The 19,545-nt window shown below is 41.7% G+C and overlaps 1 protein-coding gene across 2 annotated transcripts in view; it reads right to left on the bottom strand.

Moving 5' to 3' along the window:
• The window catches only part of MTUS2 (microtubule associated scaffold protein 2), a 268,830-nt gene that overhangs the window by 157,570 nt on the left and 91,715 nt on the right, over window positions 1-19,545 (bottom strand). For both annotated transcript variants that reach the window (XM_063394734.1, XM_063394735.1), the window contains one exon: window positions 4,118-6,713. In XM_063394734.1, the coding sequence (XP_063250804.1) occupies window positions 4,118-6,409 (2,292 nt within the window). In that variant the 5' untranslated portion in view covers window positions 6,410-6,713. The remainder of the gene's footprint in view (window positions 1-4,117; window positions 6,714-19,545) is intronic.

The following is a 19,545-nucleotide window of genomic DNA, read 5'->3' as shown; positions in this document are numbered from 1 at the left end:
AACAAACATGGACACAAACCAAATCAATCACAACCATAAAACCTCTCAAGCTGAGAGAAGTTAGAAGGACTTAGAATAGAACTCTTTAGATTGGAAAAGATCCTTAAGTTAATCAAGTCCAACTGAATTTGCCCAAATATTTTCAGAATTACATACTATTTTTTTAAGATCCCAGTTTTGGAGGACATAAACATGTTGTAAAGATACACTATTTTTTCCTTTCTAATTAACTGTCAATTCATGAAGTGTCAAATTCAACTGGCCTCAATAGAATTATATAAAATTATCGCCACTTTAAAGCTCTTCAGAAAGATATGGATGAATATGATCCCTGTTAGCACCCTGTACTAGATTTTTGTATGAGGGACTTCTGGGGAAATTAGCTGTTGCAGCCTGTCCACCAAGAAGTCCAGCCCAGAGTTTTCTTCTGTGGGGCTGTTTGCTCATTACCCATACACCCATGAATTAATTTGTTAGAACAAGACAGGAAATTCTGCAACAAATAATTTGAGCCTACAGAAATTTCCACAGGCTGGGTATTCCTGAGCAGAGCTGGCAGCATGGCCAGCAGGTACAGATGCCCAACACCTTCCATCATGTTACTTTGTTTATAACATCATCAAACATTAATGCCTCGAGGAAGAATTTGCTTGGCAAGTGCCTGCTTCAGGCAACTCTTTGGGAAAAAGAGCTGGCAACATCAGTTCAGGCAGTTCAAATAACAGGATTAAGGGGAGAAACTTTTGGTTCAACTGTATATAAAACAACTCCCCTAACTCCTTTTTACCTCAGCAGGCTTTTTGTTTCAACCAACTTTAGTCTATCCCCTCTGGAGCACAGTGATGTCTGTGCTGAACAGACCCAAAGTGGTGGTTGCATGGGGCCACCATAGTCTTGGTGAGGCAGGCAGGGGAGCTGGTGACCAGCAGACCTCCTAGCAGACCCTCACCAGATCAGGGCTCTTGGCAGCAGCCATAAAATAGTGAATAAAGAGGCCAGTAACCACTCTCTGACAGCGCACAGACCGCATGGGTAACCTGGTCTGCAGACCAGGCTGATCCATGCTGTCCTTGGGAGCAGCCTCTGGGTGAGCACACCCTGGCAGAGCTGGATCCTGAGATGGGGAGCGTGGTCCCAGTCCAGCAGTAGACAGCCTTTCCTGAGCCTTGGAGGCCATCTCATTTCATTGTTCAGTTCACGAGGACAGATACAGTGTTTGGGTCCCCGTAACTTGGTTTGCCCTGCAACTTCCCACAGAGGCAACTGGGGGAACAAAGAACCCACAAACACCTGTTGGTGCTGACTAGAAGAGGGTGAGGCACACAGTGAGATGGGGAGCCCACATTGTGATGAAGGATGTAGGCAGCAGTGACCTGCCCTGGAAAAGGACTGGGTTTTTTAAGCATTTTGAATTGTACCTTGAGAGGTGGTGTGTTTTGTTGTTGTTGGTTGGTTGGTTGGTTTTTTTCCTTTTTTTTTTTTTTTCCTTTTTTTTTCTTTTTTGATGAAGATGGGCAGGAAAGATCTATCTACACTCTGCCAAATCTTCTAAAGAAAAGCACTGGGGGAGCTGCCAATTCCACAGGCAAGGCTGCCCACTCAGCCTTAATTCTGCTATGGAATGAACCCAACCTCTCAGCACAGCTGGACTGCCTTTATGCTGGAATTGGGACTTCTGTCTGAACTGCCCTGAGTGGGCTTTGGCACAGGCAGCTCAAGAAGCCCTGCAGGATTCCCACTGCACAGAGGCAGCCCTTGAGTCTTTCTCATAGAGTTCTCCAGGCCTTTTCTTGGAGTGTCCTGTCTGAGATGGCACCTTCCTATTTCTTCTACTCCTGGCACCCAGAGGGATATTTAATCATTCCTACCACTTAGCTGAATGATACTTACAGATTACAGGTTTGACTCTTAACTGCTATTGACACTATCATAGCTATATAAGGAGCTACATGATGCTAAGCAAAGCTCTCCAAAGACAATACTGGATATGTGAAATAGGTCAATCTGGGATTTTTTTCTCTAACCAAGACAGTGGCCATAGTGCCAGAGTCTCCTTGTCTCCAGAACCTCTGAGTCTTCCACACTCTCCCTTCAGCTCTGTGATCTTGATCTATTTCAATGCATCCTAATTGGTTTCTTTTGGATTACACATCACTCGTCTGCTACTAACCCATACTGTGCACAGCTGCTCTTTTAAGCATCTGTTCACCTCAATGGTTTGATCATTTTCCTTTCTCTTGATCCATGCTGAGCCAATTCAGGCCCCTTTGTATTCCTCCATCTGGCAGGACAACCAGGTTATTGCTTTTAGGGTGGCAGTCCAAGAAAGCAGATTCCACCTTCTGCTATCAGCTCCTGACTCCTGGGCTAATGCAAACTGCACTTCGACATTTTCTTTTCAGCCTCTTCCCCAGTCAGTCCAGCTTCTCTGAAGAAGCAGCTTGCTTGGGTTCAGATATTCCCTTGTTGAAATACCCACCAAAAGTCGTATTTATTGGAGGAATAGGGGAAGATGCTTTGAATCCTCTCCAGCCCACAAGTGTCCTACTTCCAACGCTAGTCTAGAGAAAATCACATTGCAGACTTGCCCCAACCTGAGTCCTTCTCATGCTAAGAACAGTCCTCAGCAGTGCTCAGAAATCTGTTCTTTGTTCACAGACGTGTCTGCAGATCCTGCCTGATTATCTGAACCCCAACTCTCACAGACACCTGTGGTCTTCAGAGGGTCATGCCACCTACAAGCAGTCCAACAGCCAGTGCACAGTCTGGGTGATTTTGCCTTTCATTCCATTGCCATGCATTAAGCAGTAATAAGCCAGTAATTTCCGCTCACCTCACAAGGTGATTGTGAAGATATACTAATGATAGCTGGAATAGACAATCTCCCAAAGACTTTAGTAATTCTGTCTCTGGACATAAAATATAAGGGACAGAGCTGGAAACTGAAGTTAAAGGAAAAAGGACAGCAAAGACTGTCTGTGTTTGTGATGAGAAATAACTATAATCTTTGCTCACTTCAGTAGGTTTCTGGTTAATATATGGCATAAGGGTCAATCTACACTCACACACATACAGTATCTTAATTTGGGTATTTGCCAGGTTTTGACTGCCAATGCTGTCACTAAATTTTTTATTTCAGTGCTGTTCCTTGGATCTATATCATATGTAGAATGAGGTAGAGAGTAAAATAGCCTTAATAACACTATGAGACACAGAGCAAAAAACCATATCCTTTTCTTAAAAGACTCATTCAAATAAAATCACTTGTGTTGTCTTCAGTGTTTATATGAAAAGCTTGGTTGTTGAACTACCACAGGTCCCAAGCAGCGGATGCAAGAGCACATGACAGACACAGCTTGCTCTTCCCTGCCCTTTCTCCACCTACCAAGCAAGCTCATCCTTCCTCCACTGTGCTCACCTCCCAGTGGGGATTTCAGGAACCCAAGGCTCCTGCCCAGTTTGGCAAGGCAGAAACACAGAAAGATATCTGGAGCCAGAGGTGTCTAGAGGGATTTCCATCACATTTTGGCTGCTCAGCATGGCTTTCTGGGGAAATGAAGAAATCTTTTTGGATGTCCAGGTCAGTGTAAGAAACAGCATTAAAATTAGTCAAAAGTAAGTCTTCTTTTGTATTATATGTATAATCCAAAAAGAGCTCTGATAGTCCCTGGGTTTCCATACAGCTAAACAGAACGGAATTAGCTTAGACCTCTGGTGCTCTGTCTACAAAAACCTGCCAGCTTTCCATTAGGAAGGAAAAAATCTGTATGGGAAAATTAAAATCATTTCCCAAAGCTATTCTCTGGGAAGTAAAAAAAACCATATATGTATTTTCAATTCAGTATGACTTTTTTTTCTAAACATCCTTATTTATAATACTAGCAGGTGTCCCATTTGCTGCAAAATACAGGAAGAACACAGTGACAATCTCCAGTAACAGCTAGGGCATCTCAACAAGGTCAGTACCAGAAACAGTTAGGTAAGTTTATTCCTAATGATCACACATTGTTTTAGGATTTATTTCTTACTTGAGGTTTGAGAACTAACTTCTGGCAGCACCAAATAAGCAAATGATCACCACTGGGCACACAAAAGCAGCTAAGCTGCAGAAACTTACCTCCTGCAGAAACTTCTCGCTCATCGGACTGAAGTGATGACCTGGAGGCCTGATCCCTGACACGACTAATCCCGAACCAAAGAGTCTCGGCTTCTGGAGGTCAGGTTTGAATTTGTCATACAGGATGCTGGCGGGCTTTGCCTCCCCCGGGCCGGGCGCCTTCTGCTCGGCAGAGATGGGCACGCTGCAGGCGGGGCCGTCGAAGGGCAGCCCGGCCGGCGCGAACAACGGGTCCAGCTGCTCTATGGAACGAGGGTTCCTCCTAATGTACGTGATGATTTTAGGCCTCACAGGTTTGGGCCGGGGGATGGCAGGTTTCATCTCAACGCCTTCTTCCAGCTTTTCGCTGCAGTCACTCTCTGCGCCGGCCTTATCCGTGAGGGAGCCCTTGGGGTGGACCAGGATAGGTTTTGGGATGGCGCTGCTGCAAGCAGTCTTGATAGGCACTTTAGGGGATATGTTTAACAACTGTGTGCTGTCAGTGGGAGGTAGGACTGAGGAGGGTGACAATTTGTCATCATGAAGTGCATAAAGCTCCTTCAAATTACTGTTTGATAGCGTGGGCTGACCATTAACATCAGGAGTTGACACTGGGTGCACAGGAGTTGGGACACATAAAAAGACATCAGCCTTTGCTGGAATGTTACAGCTCTCTGGTGCTTCCTCTGGAGGATGTTTCTGTACATTAGCTATTTCCTTACTTGAAACTGAAGTATTTGAGGTTTCCACATCACTGTTGTGACTGTCAGGTCGTTGTTTTGACACTGTCTCTGCACTGTGTGCTCTGTGATGCTCTGAGGGATCAGAAGCAGGCACAGCAGCATCCTCAGTGCTTTCTTTGACTAGCATCAGTTTATTCTCATTAACTTTCAAGGGTTTGCTGTCAGCTCGATTAGCATCATGTACAGGAGATATCTGTTCACACACTGTTTCAGTGTAACCTGTGTCAACTTCATGTAAATTTTTGTTTTTTCTCAGTGTCACTTTGACACTGGATTTACTACTGCAGGTGAGTGGAAATATTGTTTCCATTTCCTCATCAGTAAAATATTCCTCACCAGCCTGGCTGGTTGCCCTGCTGTCACTGTCACTGCTTCCTCTCCCTTCCCCACTGATGGTGATGTTATCATTTTGCAATTTATCATCAGGATGAGTTACTACCTGGCTTGACAATGGGTCTTCTGCTCTATTACAGCTGTCTTGAAAATGGGATACTTGAAATTTTGAAGTGTCAGACCCAGAGCTTTTCTGTTCCTGCACTGCTGTATTTTCAGCTCTTGGACACCCCAGGAACTCTACCAGCATAATTCTCTCTATCTTTTGTGGACATGTATTTTTATATTGTAGAGATGGTGCAGTCCTAAGCTCCAGTTTTTTACTTTTATCACCCTGACCTAAGTGTGCTTCTGATTTACTAGCAACCTCATTGAGCTTAACAGCTGAATGTTGAGAATGAGAAGTATGCAGTGTGCTTTCAATGCTTACATTTGGTACATTTTCTGGTTTACTTGTTTTCTTGTTCCCTGAGGTAGATGGTTTGGAATAAAATACAGTATTTTCCTCTGAGGTATTGTCAAGTGGATGAAACACCATCCCAAGAAAATGATCCGTGGATGTTTTTTGGGGTTTCTCTGTACTTGCTACCAAGTGGTGAGATCTGTCGATGGAGTCCAGCGATGCAGAAAGCAGACGTTTGCACGACACACGGCCAACGCCGTCTTTTGCAAACGTTTCAGGCTGAGGAGAAAATTTACTTGGTCTTCCCAAGGAAAGTCTTTTAATTCTCTCCAACTCCACAGTCCTGGACATTTTTCCCTTAGGAAAGTTCTGGGTGAAGTCAATATCACCTTTGGAGACAACCTCCAGGTTGGCGTCATTTGTGCTACTTTTTAAATTGGACAGACTTTGTCCTCGGCTGATCCTGATATGCCTTGATATATCCTTAGCTTCACTGGTCCTGCAATCTTTCCCCATTTCCCTGCTTGTGGTGGAGGGCAGCTTACTTTCCTGTGCACTGGTGTGACAGGTTCGAGAGTCTTTGAAGGTCAGAAGTTTACTCTGCTCTGTAGGCAGATGAGTCACTTTCTCCATTCCTCCAGAGTATATATTCCCACTCTCATCTGTCAAATCATGTTTCTTAACATCCCTGTCAGCAGTTCTAACTTTTGTTACAATTTGGTTGGCATTGCTATCCCCGACATTCACTATGCTTTCATTATTGTTTCTTATTTCACTGTGGTTGTCCTGAAGCTGGGAATAACATGACTTGTTTGGAATTAGTGGAGCACTCATTTTGAAGCTTCAGGTGACTGCTTTTTTTTTCTTTTTGGCAGTTCTAACTAATGAGAATGTGTTTATCTCTATCAGATTAACTTTTATGCATGCTTCAGTTATATATTTAAACTAGAACTGATCAGTAGAAAATTCATCTTGAAGTTGAAGTCTCTTCTCAGAGTCACATTTTTCTGCTGCTCAGTTGTCTCTTCTGCAGCTTCTGGACCTAGGAAATTTTTATGACGTGCTGTAGAGAGGTTCAGCAAAAGCAAAATAGATCTGCCAAGTTCCTTCTGAATGACAGCCAATTAATCCAGCCAACCTAGGGGGAAAAAAAACCCAAACACAAATAAAACAAAAAACCCAAACAGACAACATTACACCAATGTCAGGAATCATGCTAACTAAATCAAAGTTAAAATCAACAGCACTCCCAGGTATAACCCCAGGACAGACTGTTTTCAAACACTTTAAATGCTGTTTCAATCACAGCTTTGCTCCGAGCAAAGGTTCTTGGTGCAGCACAGATCTCTGACATGAGAAGTTACACAGCAAAAACTGTCCTGGCTAGAGGACTGGTTGTTACTGTTTTTAAGACACGTAGGCTTACAACTGGAAATAGGCAAAAATAGCCACGTGAGGGTGGGATTTAGTCTTGAAGGTTTAAACATTTGCATATTGTTCCAACAATTATTACACCAAAAGTGGCTACTGAAGCATTTAAAGCATCGCTGTGTAGATTAGCCATAAATAATAAAATTCCAGGTCCATAGAAGTTGTTTATGGTTTTTCCTCCTAGCCTTGTAGAAATCACAGCCATTTGTGTGCTGACATCCCACCCCTTTGACATTTCTCAGCCAGATCTATAGATTCCAAGAAAGCAAAAACTATGGCTGGAGGCCTGCAAAGAAAAAAAAGTATTTTTTCTGAGACGGATGAATATGTGTATTTTTAAATAGAGAGGATTATACACCAATCCCAATAGAGTGCATCTCCTTTTGGCTCCCTCACACGTGTGGCTTCGGGAGCCCAGATTTTGTCCTCTATCACCTCCAACAAGGTGAAGGTGAGATTTCTGTCTATTCCATGTCAAAATTCACTCTCTGAGATATTTCTTGTACCCTGTGTGTTCATACCCTTCATCATAAAAAAACATGGACACTGGAAATTGGAACATGCTCCACAGTTCCTAGAAGGTGTAATTCAAAGCATTTGTGATACTCCCAGCTGTGCTGGGTTTCTAGCCAGGGGCTCACAGGGGCACTAATTAGAAATGCTGAATAAGTCCAGTGCTCTATCGACAGTATCTGGGTGCCAGTCTGGGTCCCTGTGTTTGCTGACAGCATCTTCACACACAGCGTGTGGAGAGGCAGTGCTGGTGTGCTTCAGAGACCAGAGCAAGCACTTTGGCCTAATTTTCTAGCACAGATTTATTAACGTGAAGGTCAGCAAAAACCTGCTCCCACTCAAACACAGGGCACTGCTCAGCCTCAGTACGCTGCCAGCTGAGACTGCCCCTTAAAGCTGATGGACTCTGTGCATGCTACATTCCAGTTTCATCTCTTCTTGTGACATCCAGTCTCAGATTAGGGATGTCAAAGACTTGAAGAACCCACTACAGTCATACAATTAACATCCATACAATTACCCAAAGATATTTTCTTCTTTTTTTCAGAATATTACCTGGTTAACTTTGTAACATGTTTTATGACTACCATTACAATAACTACACAGGATAATGGTTCTCTGATTGTAAACAATGCAAGGTTCCATTCTGCTGTAGAAAATACAGGACTCCTACTAAATTAATATAAATATATAGTCTATTTTCCTGTTAAGAAATACAAACTTTGGAGCTTGGTTCATTTGGTTTGAACATTGGCATATTGTGATAGGCCATTTGGAAGTAAGATATGTGGTTTTTTGTTACATTTGGGACCTTAGATTTGATCACTGTTCTGTAAATAGCTGCTATTTAAGAAGCTTTGGCTTGGATTTTCTGCAAGATAGTTTATTGAGCACTGTCCAGGCTCAACTTCACTATGCTCTTTGGAGTCAGTGAGATGAAAAGATTCAGCTGTGTCTGGGTTCTGCCGGGCTCTTCCTCTATTTTTTATTACTCGTCTCTCTTGACTGATGTTGGCTGACATACACACATCTGAAGTCACTCCCTGCAGCGGAGGAATGCTCTGAGATGAGAGGGATATGAACCTCCTAACTCTTCAGATGCCCTCCTCAGCACAGGAGAAGGGAGTAAGAGGAGTCTCAAGCACAACAAGGACAACACTACATCACTTAGCAGCATATCACTAGGGACTCTGGACAAGAAACATGTCTGCCATCTTAAAGACTGCACTTGGTACACGTAAGGATTTATATGGATAAAATTTTCTTGATACTGTATAATGTGAAAATATCCCTTCTGAACCACTGAGAGTAGAAAATTAAGTCATAGCTCTCCATGTCATGTAGCATCTTGGCAGGATGTAATAATTGTATTTGTGAAAAAAAGAAAAAAAAACTCAAAGCAAAAGCCCTTTACAAAGTGATGCGAAGATGCTAAAGATGCTAGACAGCAGAACAAAATTATATCCACCAGACTATGTTTAGCTATGAGTCCCACAGGGAGAAGAAAAGTTCAAGGAGCCAGGAACACAATTAAATACTTCTGTTTAACTCCAGCAGTATCAGGTTCCTTCTAAGATGTCTATCTCTTATGAGACTCTATTTTAAACCTGAGCTCATTTAATGATGATCTAGGAAAGAAGCCTACAAGAGTTTCTTCCCATCTGATATTGAAGTTCTTCCACTGCACTCCAAGTTACATTTGGCCAGCAGGTCTCACTCTAACCTCTGGAGACATCAGGAAGAGGGAGAAGCTGAGCTGGGTGATTTTTGCCCCGGGACGTGCAGCAGGGACTGCATCAGCAGAGCTCAAGTTTGTAAAATAAAACTGGCTGGAAAAAGAAAGCAGCAGCTCGCTTCTGAATAGTAACAGCACTGCTTTTTTTGGTTAAACAAGCAGAGTAGAAATATTGTTATCCTTAACAGGAACTGAGAAAGGAAAAACGGTGAAGAAATCCACACTATTGGTTGTTTGTTCTGTTTTCAATTTGCCACAAAAATAGAACAGCAATAATTATGAGATATGCAAAGGAATTATCAAAACACGTGGACAAATAAAAATGGAAAAAAACGAAATAAAACCTGAAACAGGTTGAGAATTTTGCTCCCTCTATAAACATTTCCTAATGCAGGCTGTTACAGCTGCTTACCCATCCCAGTACTGGGGGTCTAAAGCCAGAATATTTACAGCAAGAAACACTAAAAACATCTGGGTGTTCTAGTAACACTGCACATGGCTTAGATTGATTGCTCTTTCAGTACAATGTGTATGAAAAGCACCTGAACACTTCATTAACCATCTGCCACTGGACTGATGCCTCTTCCTACTATCATAAAACAAAAAAAAAAAACAAAACAAAAACCCAAATAACAAAAAAGAATGGGTATGTAAATTGCTGGGGCAGAGACAGTAGCCTGCTAAAGGTCAACCGTGGGCCAGTATCCCCCATCAGCTGCCCACTCCTGCAAGGTAAATGTTCTCAACCCAATGGGGTAGTGAGTGGGTCCTGCTGCCCAAGAAATAGGATTCCACAGGCAGGTTGTTCACCTGGATAAGAGAGGGTTCCAGGTAGACACCTCATTGCAGCCTTTTAGTACTTAAAGGGACCTTATAAAAAGGAGGGAGAATGACTTTTTACATGAGGAGATATTCATAGGTCAAGGAGGAATAATTTTAAACTAAAGGAAGAGAGATTTAGATCAGATATTAGGAAGAAATTATTTATCATAAGAGTGGTGAGGCACTGGAATAGGTTACCCAGAGAAGTTGTGGATGCCTCCTCCTTGGAAGTGTGCAAGGCCAACTTGGACAGGGCTTCAAACAACCTGATTTAGTGGAAAGCGTTCCTGCCCATGGCAGGGGGTTGGAACTAGAAAATCTTTAAGGCCCCTTTCAACCCAAACCACTCTATGATTCTATGATACATGGGGGGAACCTGTGCACCAGCCCACCTGGCAACAACTCAGAGAGGAGTCAGGAGGTCTGATGAGGTGTTTGTCCTCACAGAGGGCAGCTACAACTCAGTTTAAAGCACAAAGTGAGAAATCTCCAGCCATTTCCCTCAGAGGCTAGCTATCATGAGCAAGAGCTCCAAGTTCTTAAACCCCTGGAGCATCCTGGGGTGATGGGCTGAGCACAAACTCCAGCTCTGCTGCCCTCTGCACAGGGAGCACACATCCAAAGGATGAGAGTCTTGGATGCATTACAACACCCACAGGTAAACTCCTGCAGGAAAAGACTCTCAGGAGGAAATCTCTGCCCAGGAGAAAGATCCTCCTGTTGTCTGACCAGTGCAGTGATGCAGGGAGACGGATGAAAGCAGATGAGGGATACGTTTGTATGAGGTGGAAACTGACGTGGTTTTTACAGTTACTACAGAAAACTGGCATGAACAGATGCCTCCTGATAGGCACAGTCATCCCAAGAAATGCCACTGGGAAGAACTGGAAAACCAGGCAGAGCCTGGCTGAGGCCTTCTCTGGGAGACAAGATACCACCACATCCAGTGCCAGCACTGCGCACTGCCAAGAGCTGAGCCCACAGATGAGACAAGAGCTCACAGCTGAGTGCTGGATGGAAAGGAGGTGGGGATATCTCCTTGGGAAGCCCAAATCTTCGTGAAGAACTATTTCTAATGGTGATAGAAGCTGAAAACTGATACTAGGATATTAAAAAAAAAAAACAAACAAAGCCAACAAACCTTTTGGAGTGGGTAACATACAAATGGAATTAATTAAAAGTCATGCAAAAGGGCTCACCCAGGCATGTGATAATTCTGTTAATGTGATTTGGAAGGGTGAGAACTAAGATTTGGATACAGTCCCCGACAGCTTCTATTCATAACGAAGCAGACACAGCTGTTTGAGGAAATTACAGCATAATCTCATCTTTGGCAGGACCTGTGGAATTGTTGCTGTCTGTCATGAGGAGGACAGTCTTTCAGAGAGACAACTTTCTGCCTGACAAGCAATTAGAGCATAGGCAGAGGAGAGATGACAGAGCAAATGTTAAATTTTTACACACTGGGAAGTGGCAGGAAGGCAGCTCTGATTCAAAAGTAAAACTGAAATTATCTGAAGATACTAAAAGCTTTTGTAGAGTGCGGCTCTGTAACATTTCCAGAATTTTGGTGTTTTAGTACGTTTAATGTCTCTATAGTCAATAAATTTTAATTATTTCATTATTTACATGACTGCATATTTTATAACTTTATAAGTATAAAAACTGACAATAGAACAGCTTATGGTCTCATAGGCCAAGGTTATTTTTTCTGCTATATTTAAATTTTTATTCAATAGTAAAATAGATTTCATTTTATCCAAATCATTAATAAATTTATGCTGGTCTATCAAATCAATTTTATAAAAATCATTATGAACAAAACAGGCTGTAAATATTTGCCATATTTAGCTTCAAAATTTTCTAAATCAAACATTTTCATTTTCAGTTCCAAATAATATTTCCAGATCAAATTTATTTCATCTTGCCAAGGTTTTCAAATGGCAAATCAGGTGACACAGAAAGGTTACTTCCCCGACCCAAATTAGTATTTTTATTTTCCTAAGTGACAGGGTAATAACAAGCCCAGTGGAGAACTCCTGGTTCTTACTTTCATTAGACTAAGGATGAGCCATTTCTTTTTGGCTCTCTTCACTGTATTTCCAGAAAGATTTTTGGTTCAAGCCTTCACTAATACAATTTCCTTATACAACACACCCAAGAGACCCCTTGGAAGCAGCACCTCTTCCAGTTTGCTGGAAATCACCACCACATGCAACACTCCTGAAAGCACAGCCAAAGATAAAGGTGCTCAAGCAAGGTTGTCCCCTGACTTTCCCAGAGGAGGGGATGTGGCAGCACCTGAAACAAAGGGACTGAAAAATAAGCTGCCAGCACGAGACCCCAGCCCTGGAGATCACTGTAGCAGCTGGCAATACCATGATGTGTAATTGGCAGTATCATGATGTGGCTTGCAAGTGTAACTTTCTTTTCTGAATAAACTGAAAAAAGAAAACAAAAGAGATGTTCCATGTTAGGAACATCTATGTGCCTCCTTAATGGCCTATGTATGGCAACTGGAGGACATCAACACAGCAGATGGAGCACAGGGAATGCACCGCTTCTCCTTTGGCTGAATACCCCTCTCCAGCACTGGAGCATTTTATCTCACAGGCCCTACTGAAGATGGGAAACAACTAAGACCACGTGCTCTTGGCTAAAGGAACCTGTGTTTTCATGGTCTTCCTGGGGTACATACCCACAATTTTTCCTGCCATTGCAGTGGCAATGGCAATGCAAGAGCAGAAATTTTTGTTCAGCTTTGTAATTTATCTCCAGTATGTCTCAGTATGTCTTCAATACAAACTCATTTAAAACCTTCCCAAATAATGTATATAATTTTCTTTTTGTAAGAAACTTGTAAATGTATGAGTTTGGTGGGGGGGTTTTGTTTGGTTTTTTGTTTTGTTTTGGTTTTGTTTTGTTTTGTCAAAACTGCATTTTATAATATAATACTCTAATAATTTATTACCTATGAGGGCTGAATTCCCTAAGTACATTATATGGAAAGTATCCTGCTGACTGCTATTTCAAAGGAGTACAAGATTTGGGATTAAAGATTCTCATTATCAAAACTGACAAATTATTTTCATTATTAACATCAATCAAGTCTCCATCGGGCATAAGACTGAATAGTTGTTTTTCAAGACTTCTTAATTTTTACATTTTTACTTGCTTTCAGATATTCACAGTTGGATAAGACAACATACTCTGATATGAGCAATCCTATTAATTAGTTATCCCCCAAAAGGCAGAAGTCTCTGTCTTAGCAATGGCAACCAGAAGGCTGATTGATAATCACAGCAACTAACCTTTGAACAAATGTCTGATTTTATTTTAATTCCAGATAAGGACACCTGGCTAAAGGTATAGGAACAGCTCATACTTTCTGGGGCACAACACTGTTCAATCTGAGGACTTGAAAGAAAAACAAACAGCAGAACCTCAGGGAAAGCCACTGTGAAGACAGCATCAGACAAGGGCATCCTTCCTTTGCAAGTAGTACGAGCTGGTAAATCGAGCAAGGCAAGACCTCAGCTCAAGCTGTGTATATTTTTATTGCCACAGCCGTGAGCAAAGCACAGGCAGTACAAGAAAAGCTCGAATCAAAAGCCCAAAGGAGGGAAAATTATCACTTATCACCCCAAGGCACCATAGAACAAATGAAAATGGCAAGAAAGAAAGAAGTTTTATTGGAGAAAAACTATAGTCAAGCCAAAAACTGATTCCTCCCAAACAAGCACAAACAAATGGAAGAAAAATTATGTATCAAATCATGTCCATGCTGCCACAGCTCAGCCCATCTGTTACACACTGAGACATCACCCAGGGGTCACGCCCAAACACGAGGCGTGGGGACAGCCCTCTGCACTCTGTCTTTGGTCCAGATGCCAGAGGGGCACCACAAATACCCCACTGCACCACTGAGCACTCCTGGGCACAGTGCCACTGATGTAAACAGGAGGTTGCAGTGAAGGTGAGAGAGGAAGCATCAGCTCCTACTGTTGTCTTTCGGAAGGGAGGGAGCAGCAAAGGGATTCTGCCCATCCTTTCTGGTGCCTTCACCTCACAGAGCCCAGCCAGAAACTTACTGTGTCCCTCTCTACCCAAAGCCATGAACTGCAGCTCATCATAAAATCTGCAACAGCTGGACAGTGGATGCATGAGGCCCCAAAACACTCCTTAATTTATTTCTATGCGGCACAAAATCTTGATGGGGAAACGGGATTGTGAAATGTTTCCAAAATCATCATTGTTTTTTTTTTGCTAAGACTGCTAAATCTTTCCTGGCTTCCAAAAAACATCTGGGAGACAGAAATAAATAGATTTAGTTACAACACTCAAACATGAAAAAAAAGTTCATAAATTTGCTTCCTATTGAGCAAAAACACCCAGAAACTCAGAAGCTTTGTCTACTCCAGCAAATTCCCCCACTGCTGATAAAGCAGTTACAGCTGGTACTGAGCTCAGTTTAACTTCAAGTGTAGCCAAGGGTAAACTGTCTTTCCACATCATTTTTTGAATTCTACTGAATTCAATGGCAGGTAAATGCATCAGTTTTAACTGATATGAATTTAAAACCCTAACGCTAGATTGCTACGTTTGCATATTTCAGTTTGAACCAGGACCAGTTCTGTAATGCTGTCGAATTTCAGAAATGCTACTGCAGTCAAGCTTTGTAAAAATTACTGCAATCTATCAGTAAAAACTGAAACAAATATGAAGTATTATCAGAAATTCTGCTCATTTGCTTTAACCTCAGCAAAAAATATCTTCCATAATTTGATCTATATTTCCAAAATGCCACCGCATTTCCAAAATACAGATCAAACACTGGAGATTTGAAAAAAATGTAGAACAAATTATGGCTTGTGACTACAGACCTAAAGGAGGAAAAAAACACTGTCAATTTATTTTAAAAAGCAGTGTCAAAATCCAGACTGGGTTCTGGAGTAGAGGAACCTGGTTACAACAATTACTACAACCAAGTGAAGTGTAAATCCCAGTGTGGTTTTATTCACACTCTTACTTTCCCATCAGGCTCAGTAAAGTACATGAAGTAGACTGGAGTAATTACAATTATTAGTAAGATAGGAACATATACAATTATTCCACTCAGGCACCCTGACTGAGAAGCTGGAATTTCAGATGCCACGCTGCCCTCCTGCACCACGTCTCTGTGGAAGCCAAGGGCGCAGCAAGGGGGAGCTGGCAAGGGAGTTCTCACCTAAGAGCACAGAAGGCAGAATGCAAAATCTTCATATTCAGAAAGGTGAATCGCAGCTAATTACCCGCCTGCTGCTATTGCTCCTGAAAGTGTACTACAAGCACTCCACAGCCAACACTGCTCTGTAAACAATTAAATCTGTTCCACATAAAAAATTTTGTATATGTTTCTCAAAAACACTTAGAACAAATTGTCTGTCAAAAGATTGCACCCCCATTTTCATAAATAACAGAAATTTGATTCAGCTACAGAACTCTATCATGTTAGTTATCATGTTTAGTTACATAAGTGACTAAAATCAGACAGACTCATGAACTTAGGGATTGTTTTCCCTATTGTATTTTTCAACATCAAATTTATATACAATAAAATGACAGGATTTAACAGCTTTTTGCTTATGTTTATTTTTTAATGCTGTTAATTAGAAGCCAAGCTTGTGCCCCAGGCATCTCCTGTACCTATCAGATACAGATCAGCTGAAAACCAGCAAGCCCCCACCTCCTCAGCCCAAAGAGAAAGGGATGTTTTGAGTTCAATGTTTCAACTTGCAGTAATCCCACTCTCCACTTACCCCAACCATACAATTGTTTTCCCTCCCTCCTTCTGAAGCTAGGAAGAGGTTCAGGCTTTGGAGCATGTGCCAAGGAGCTGGGCTTTCAAGGCAAACACTGAATTCAGGCAAAAAAACCAAAAACCATGCGCTGTAAAAGAAGCACTTGCAAATTCCCTTCCTTCTTCCTGCAGTCTGACTGCATCTGCAAACTGAAGGAAGAAGGATGTGGTCTCCCAAGGAACTGCTCAAGACTTTCCAGCTTTGCTGGTGGAGCTGGTTGGGGGATGAGTGCTGGTGGAGGACAAGCTGAACATGAGTCAGCAGTGTGTCCTTGCAGCAGCAAAGGTGAACCACACACTGCTTTAGCCAGAGTGGCCAGCAGGCCAAGGAAGTGACCCTTCCCTCTGCTTGGCGTGCAGGAGGCATCTGGAGCACCATGTCCAAGGGTGGGGCCTCAGGCTGCTGAGGCTGAAAAGGATCCAGAGAAGGACTACCAAGAGGGTTACAGATCTGGGGCATAAAAGGTATGAATATAGGGCCAAGGGGTTGTGTTAGCCTGAAAGATTGGAGCATGGGAGTGACCTAAGAACTTCTTCTCAACTACCTACAAAGGGGGACAATAGAGAAAACGAAGCCAGACTCACCTCCTAGGTGTTCAGCCAAAGAAGGAACAAAAAGAAAATCAAGCTGCAATACGGAACATAAAAGTAATGTAAGGAATGTAAGAGGAGAAGAAATGTTATAATGGCATAGGTGAGGCAGAGGCATTATACAGTCTTCATCCTTGGAGGATTCAAAAGGGCTCTGAGCACCCTGACCTAAAATTGGTGCAGTTGTGAGCACAACTTGGACTAGGCAAAGTCAGACAGAAGTCCTTTCCTAAAATCAATTTTTCCATGATTCTGACAGCAGCAACTTCAAAGAGAGAGAAATTCCTTTGGCAAGGACACACTGTGCCTCTGCACAAGACACAGTGCAGCCTGAAATTATTATTTTTATCTTCAATAAAGTGAATTTTGCCCAAAAAGAGTACCTAGAAAATGTAGCAGCCATTATTTGCTCAGCTCTCCAGGAATGGAGAAGAATCACCTGTAGTGAAAAGCTATTTTGCAGTTAAAAGCCCCAGTTTTGGGTTAGAAGGAACGATAATGCTGGAGCCACCAAGGATGTGGCAGAGACAGGGTACCTAACATTTACCAGTGAGTTACAGTAGCTCAGGTAAAACTGGCAGGCACAAGTTCTCAGCAAACAGAACACAATCCTTCTTCATGCCACAATATTTATTTTTAAACCTATTGCGTTTTAGGCTGCCTCTATGTCTCCTGGCCAAGGCATTTCATAGTGTGGGCATGTGTAGATGACACAAAGCAAGGAGACAAAATGAATGTGACCCTATAGGAACCTACTTAGTGGAGATAAATCAGTGCTACTTTGTTAGTGAGTGCATTTGCTAGAACTCAGGAAATAATTCAAAACACAAGTTTCATATATCTAAACACTAAACTATTCATTGTAAAAGCACTTAGCAATGGCTAGCTGTCCCAGGATTCTGCTAACTCCTATGGGGAAAAAATTGAAGGCAAAAATGGTTCCTTACGCCAAATACCCTCTCTGCTGAACCTGGTCTGTGAGTACTACACTGAGATCCTTTTTCACTCAAAAGTGTCAGAGAAACAGGACAAGAAATTCCCTCTGTTTGACATCTGTGACATTTTTGTCAGTGAATTATTACTGCCAGAAAATTATAGTGCCTATTTCCTTCATTATGTTAAATTAATTCTTCTCCCAGTGACAGACAAGAATAGACTCAGTTGCTCAAACTCACTTTGGTGGAGCAAGTAATAGTTTTAGACTACTCACTGGCACGATGGTGTGTGAGAGAGAAATGGTTTTGACTCTGTACAAGGGCTGCTCAGCATAAAGAAAACATCCCTGAATTATGAACACTGTTTCCAGCACAAATCCAAAACACAGTTCCATACTAGCTGCTGTAAAGAAAAATAACTCTATTCAAGCCAAAAGCAGCACACAAAATTATGTTAAAACTTCTTTTATTCTACCTGAATCAGCATTCTATTAGGGTAACAAATTCCAGGTTATAAGGGTAATTACACACGTTACTGAAACAGAAGTCTTTTCTATCAGGAAAATAAGCAGAAAATCAAAAAGAACTGAAGAAATAAGGCAGACCATTGCAATCTGTAAGAAGGAGAAAAAATTGTACTACAACCAACTCTACCACTTGCAAAATGTGTATCTTAATCTGAATAAATACATAATGGTGACTAATGAGTAATACTGCAAGAATGCATAGCTGGATATGGCCAAGCTTTGGTCTGAGCTGCTGCAGCAGGGAAGTCATCCCACCTGCCCTTACCCCCTTCACTTATATGAATTAAAACTACAGGACTGGTCTTCAAAACAGAAAGCTTTCCTATGATGCCAATACAGCATGATCTACTTTCAGGAAGTCTAAGGTCCTGTGCTTTTCATTTTCCCAAAGCAAAGTTTCAGTGATGCAAAGTTGCAATTTTTTTTCTTTTTTAGTTACTTCAGCACCTAGGAAAAAAAATTCTAAATAAAATGCCTACTGTTGGCTTCCTTCAACACAGTGCACCAATAGCCAAGTAGTCAGTAATATTCACTCATTGTGTCCTTGATACTGGAGAGATATTGTAGATGTTTGGAAACAGTTACAAAAGAAGACAGCACTAGAAAACAGCAGACAGCAATTTACCCACGTGCTCTCAAAGAACTACAGAAGGAATGTTTGTGGACTAGCTGCTGTATTTTCAAATTCATTCTGAGTACTTTTAACATATATATAAAAGTTGTTTAGTGTGTTAGGCAGATTACAATACAACCATCAAAAGTAGAAATGTTACACTCATGGGAAAATGAGAGTGCTTTTCCTTGAAACTGCAGGGATCTGCACATCATGTCCAGCTCTGAGTTCAATGCTCAGTATCAATGTTTCAGTAAAAAATTGCAGGTCATCAAGAAAAGTGCAAGATAAATGCTAAGTAGGATAGCAGCATCCCATAATTAACCTCTGTGTGCTGCTAAGGTAGTTCATCAAACATTGTATTCAAATTTCATAAGGAGACATGGAACTATTATTAGCTGTTTTAAAGAACGTTTTAAACAAATCTTAGAAATTATGTGATTCTAGATAATCTTGCCTTGAAGAAGAGGAATGGATAATGTGACCTCCCTCCCAATCTTATTCTGTAACTTATCTGTGAAACCTTGGGAAAAAGCAATAAAAGAAACTAATATATGCAACATGGATAAACAATGACTATGGGAACTATAAACTCCTGTCCAGCAAATGCTTCCACACACGTTGAACTTTATTATCTTCAGTCATCTTACAGATGTCAAGGGGATGACTCAGAGCAGTAAAATTATGGACATGCCACAGTGTTTGCACTGTGAGCACAATAACTCTCACTTCTGTACAGCATGAGGAAAGATGACTGTTCACACTTCTATGCTGACTCTTTGAGAGCTTCCAAATAAAAACAATTAATGTCTGGAAACGTCTGGCCAGAGAAGAGCTCCGCACAAGAGTTTGTACAAGAAACAGTCAGAGGGTTCTGGACATAAAAAAAGTGATGGGGCAATGAATCAGTAAGTTTGCAATGCATTTGTACATTCATTTGGAGGGTATGGAGATGGAATAAGAA

The sequence above is a fragment of the Prinia subflava genome, chromosome 3 (genome assembly GCF_021018805.1).
Source record: "Prinia subflava isolate CZ2003 ecotype Zambia chromosome 3, Cam_Psub_1.2, whole genome shotgun sequence".
Taxonomy (NCBI): Eukaryota; Metazoa; Chordata; class Aves; order Passeriformes; family Cisticolidae; genus Prinia; species Prinia subflava.
Note: the sequence above shows the minus strand (reverse complement) of the source record. Positions and strands in the feature narration are given on the sequence as shown.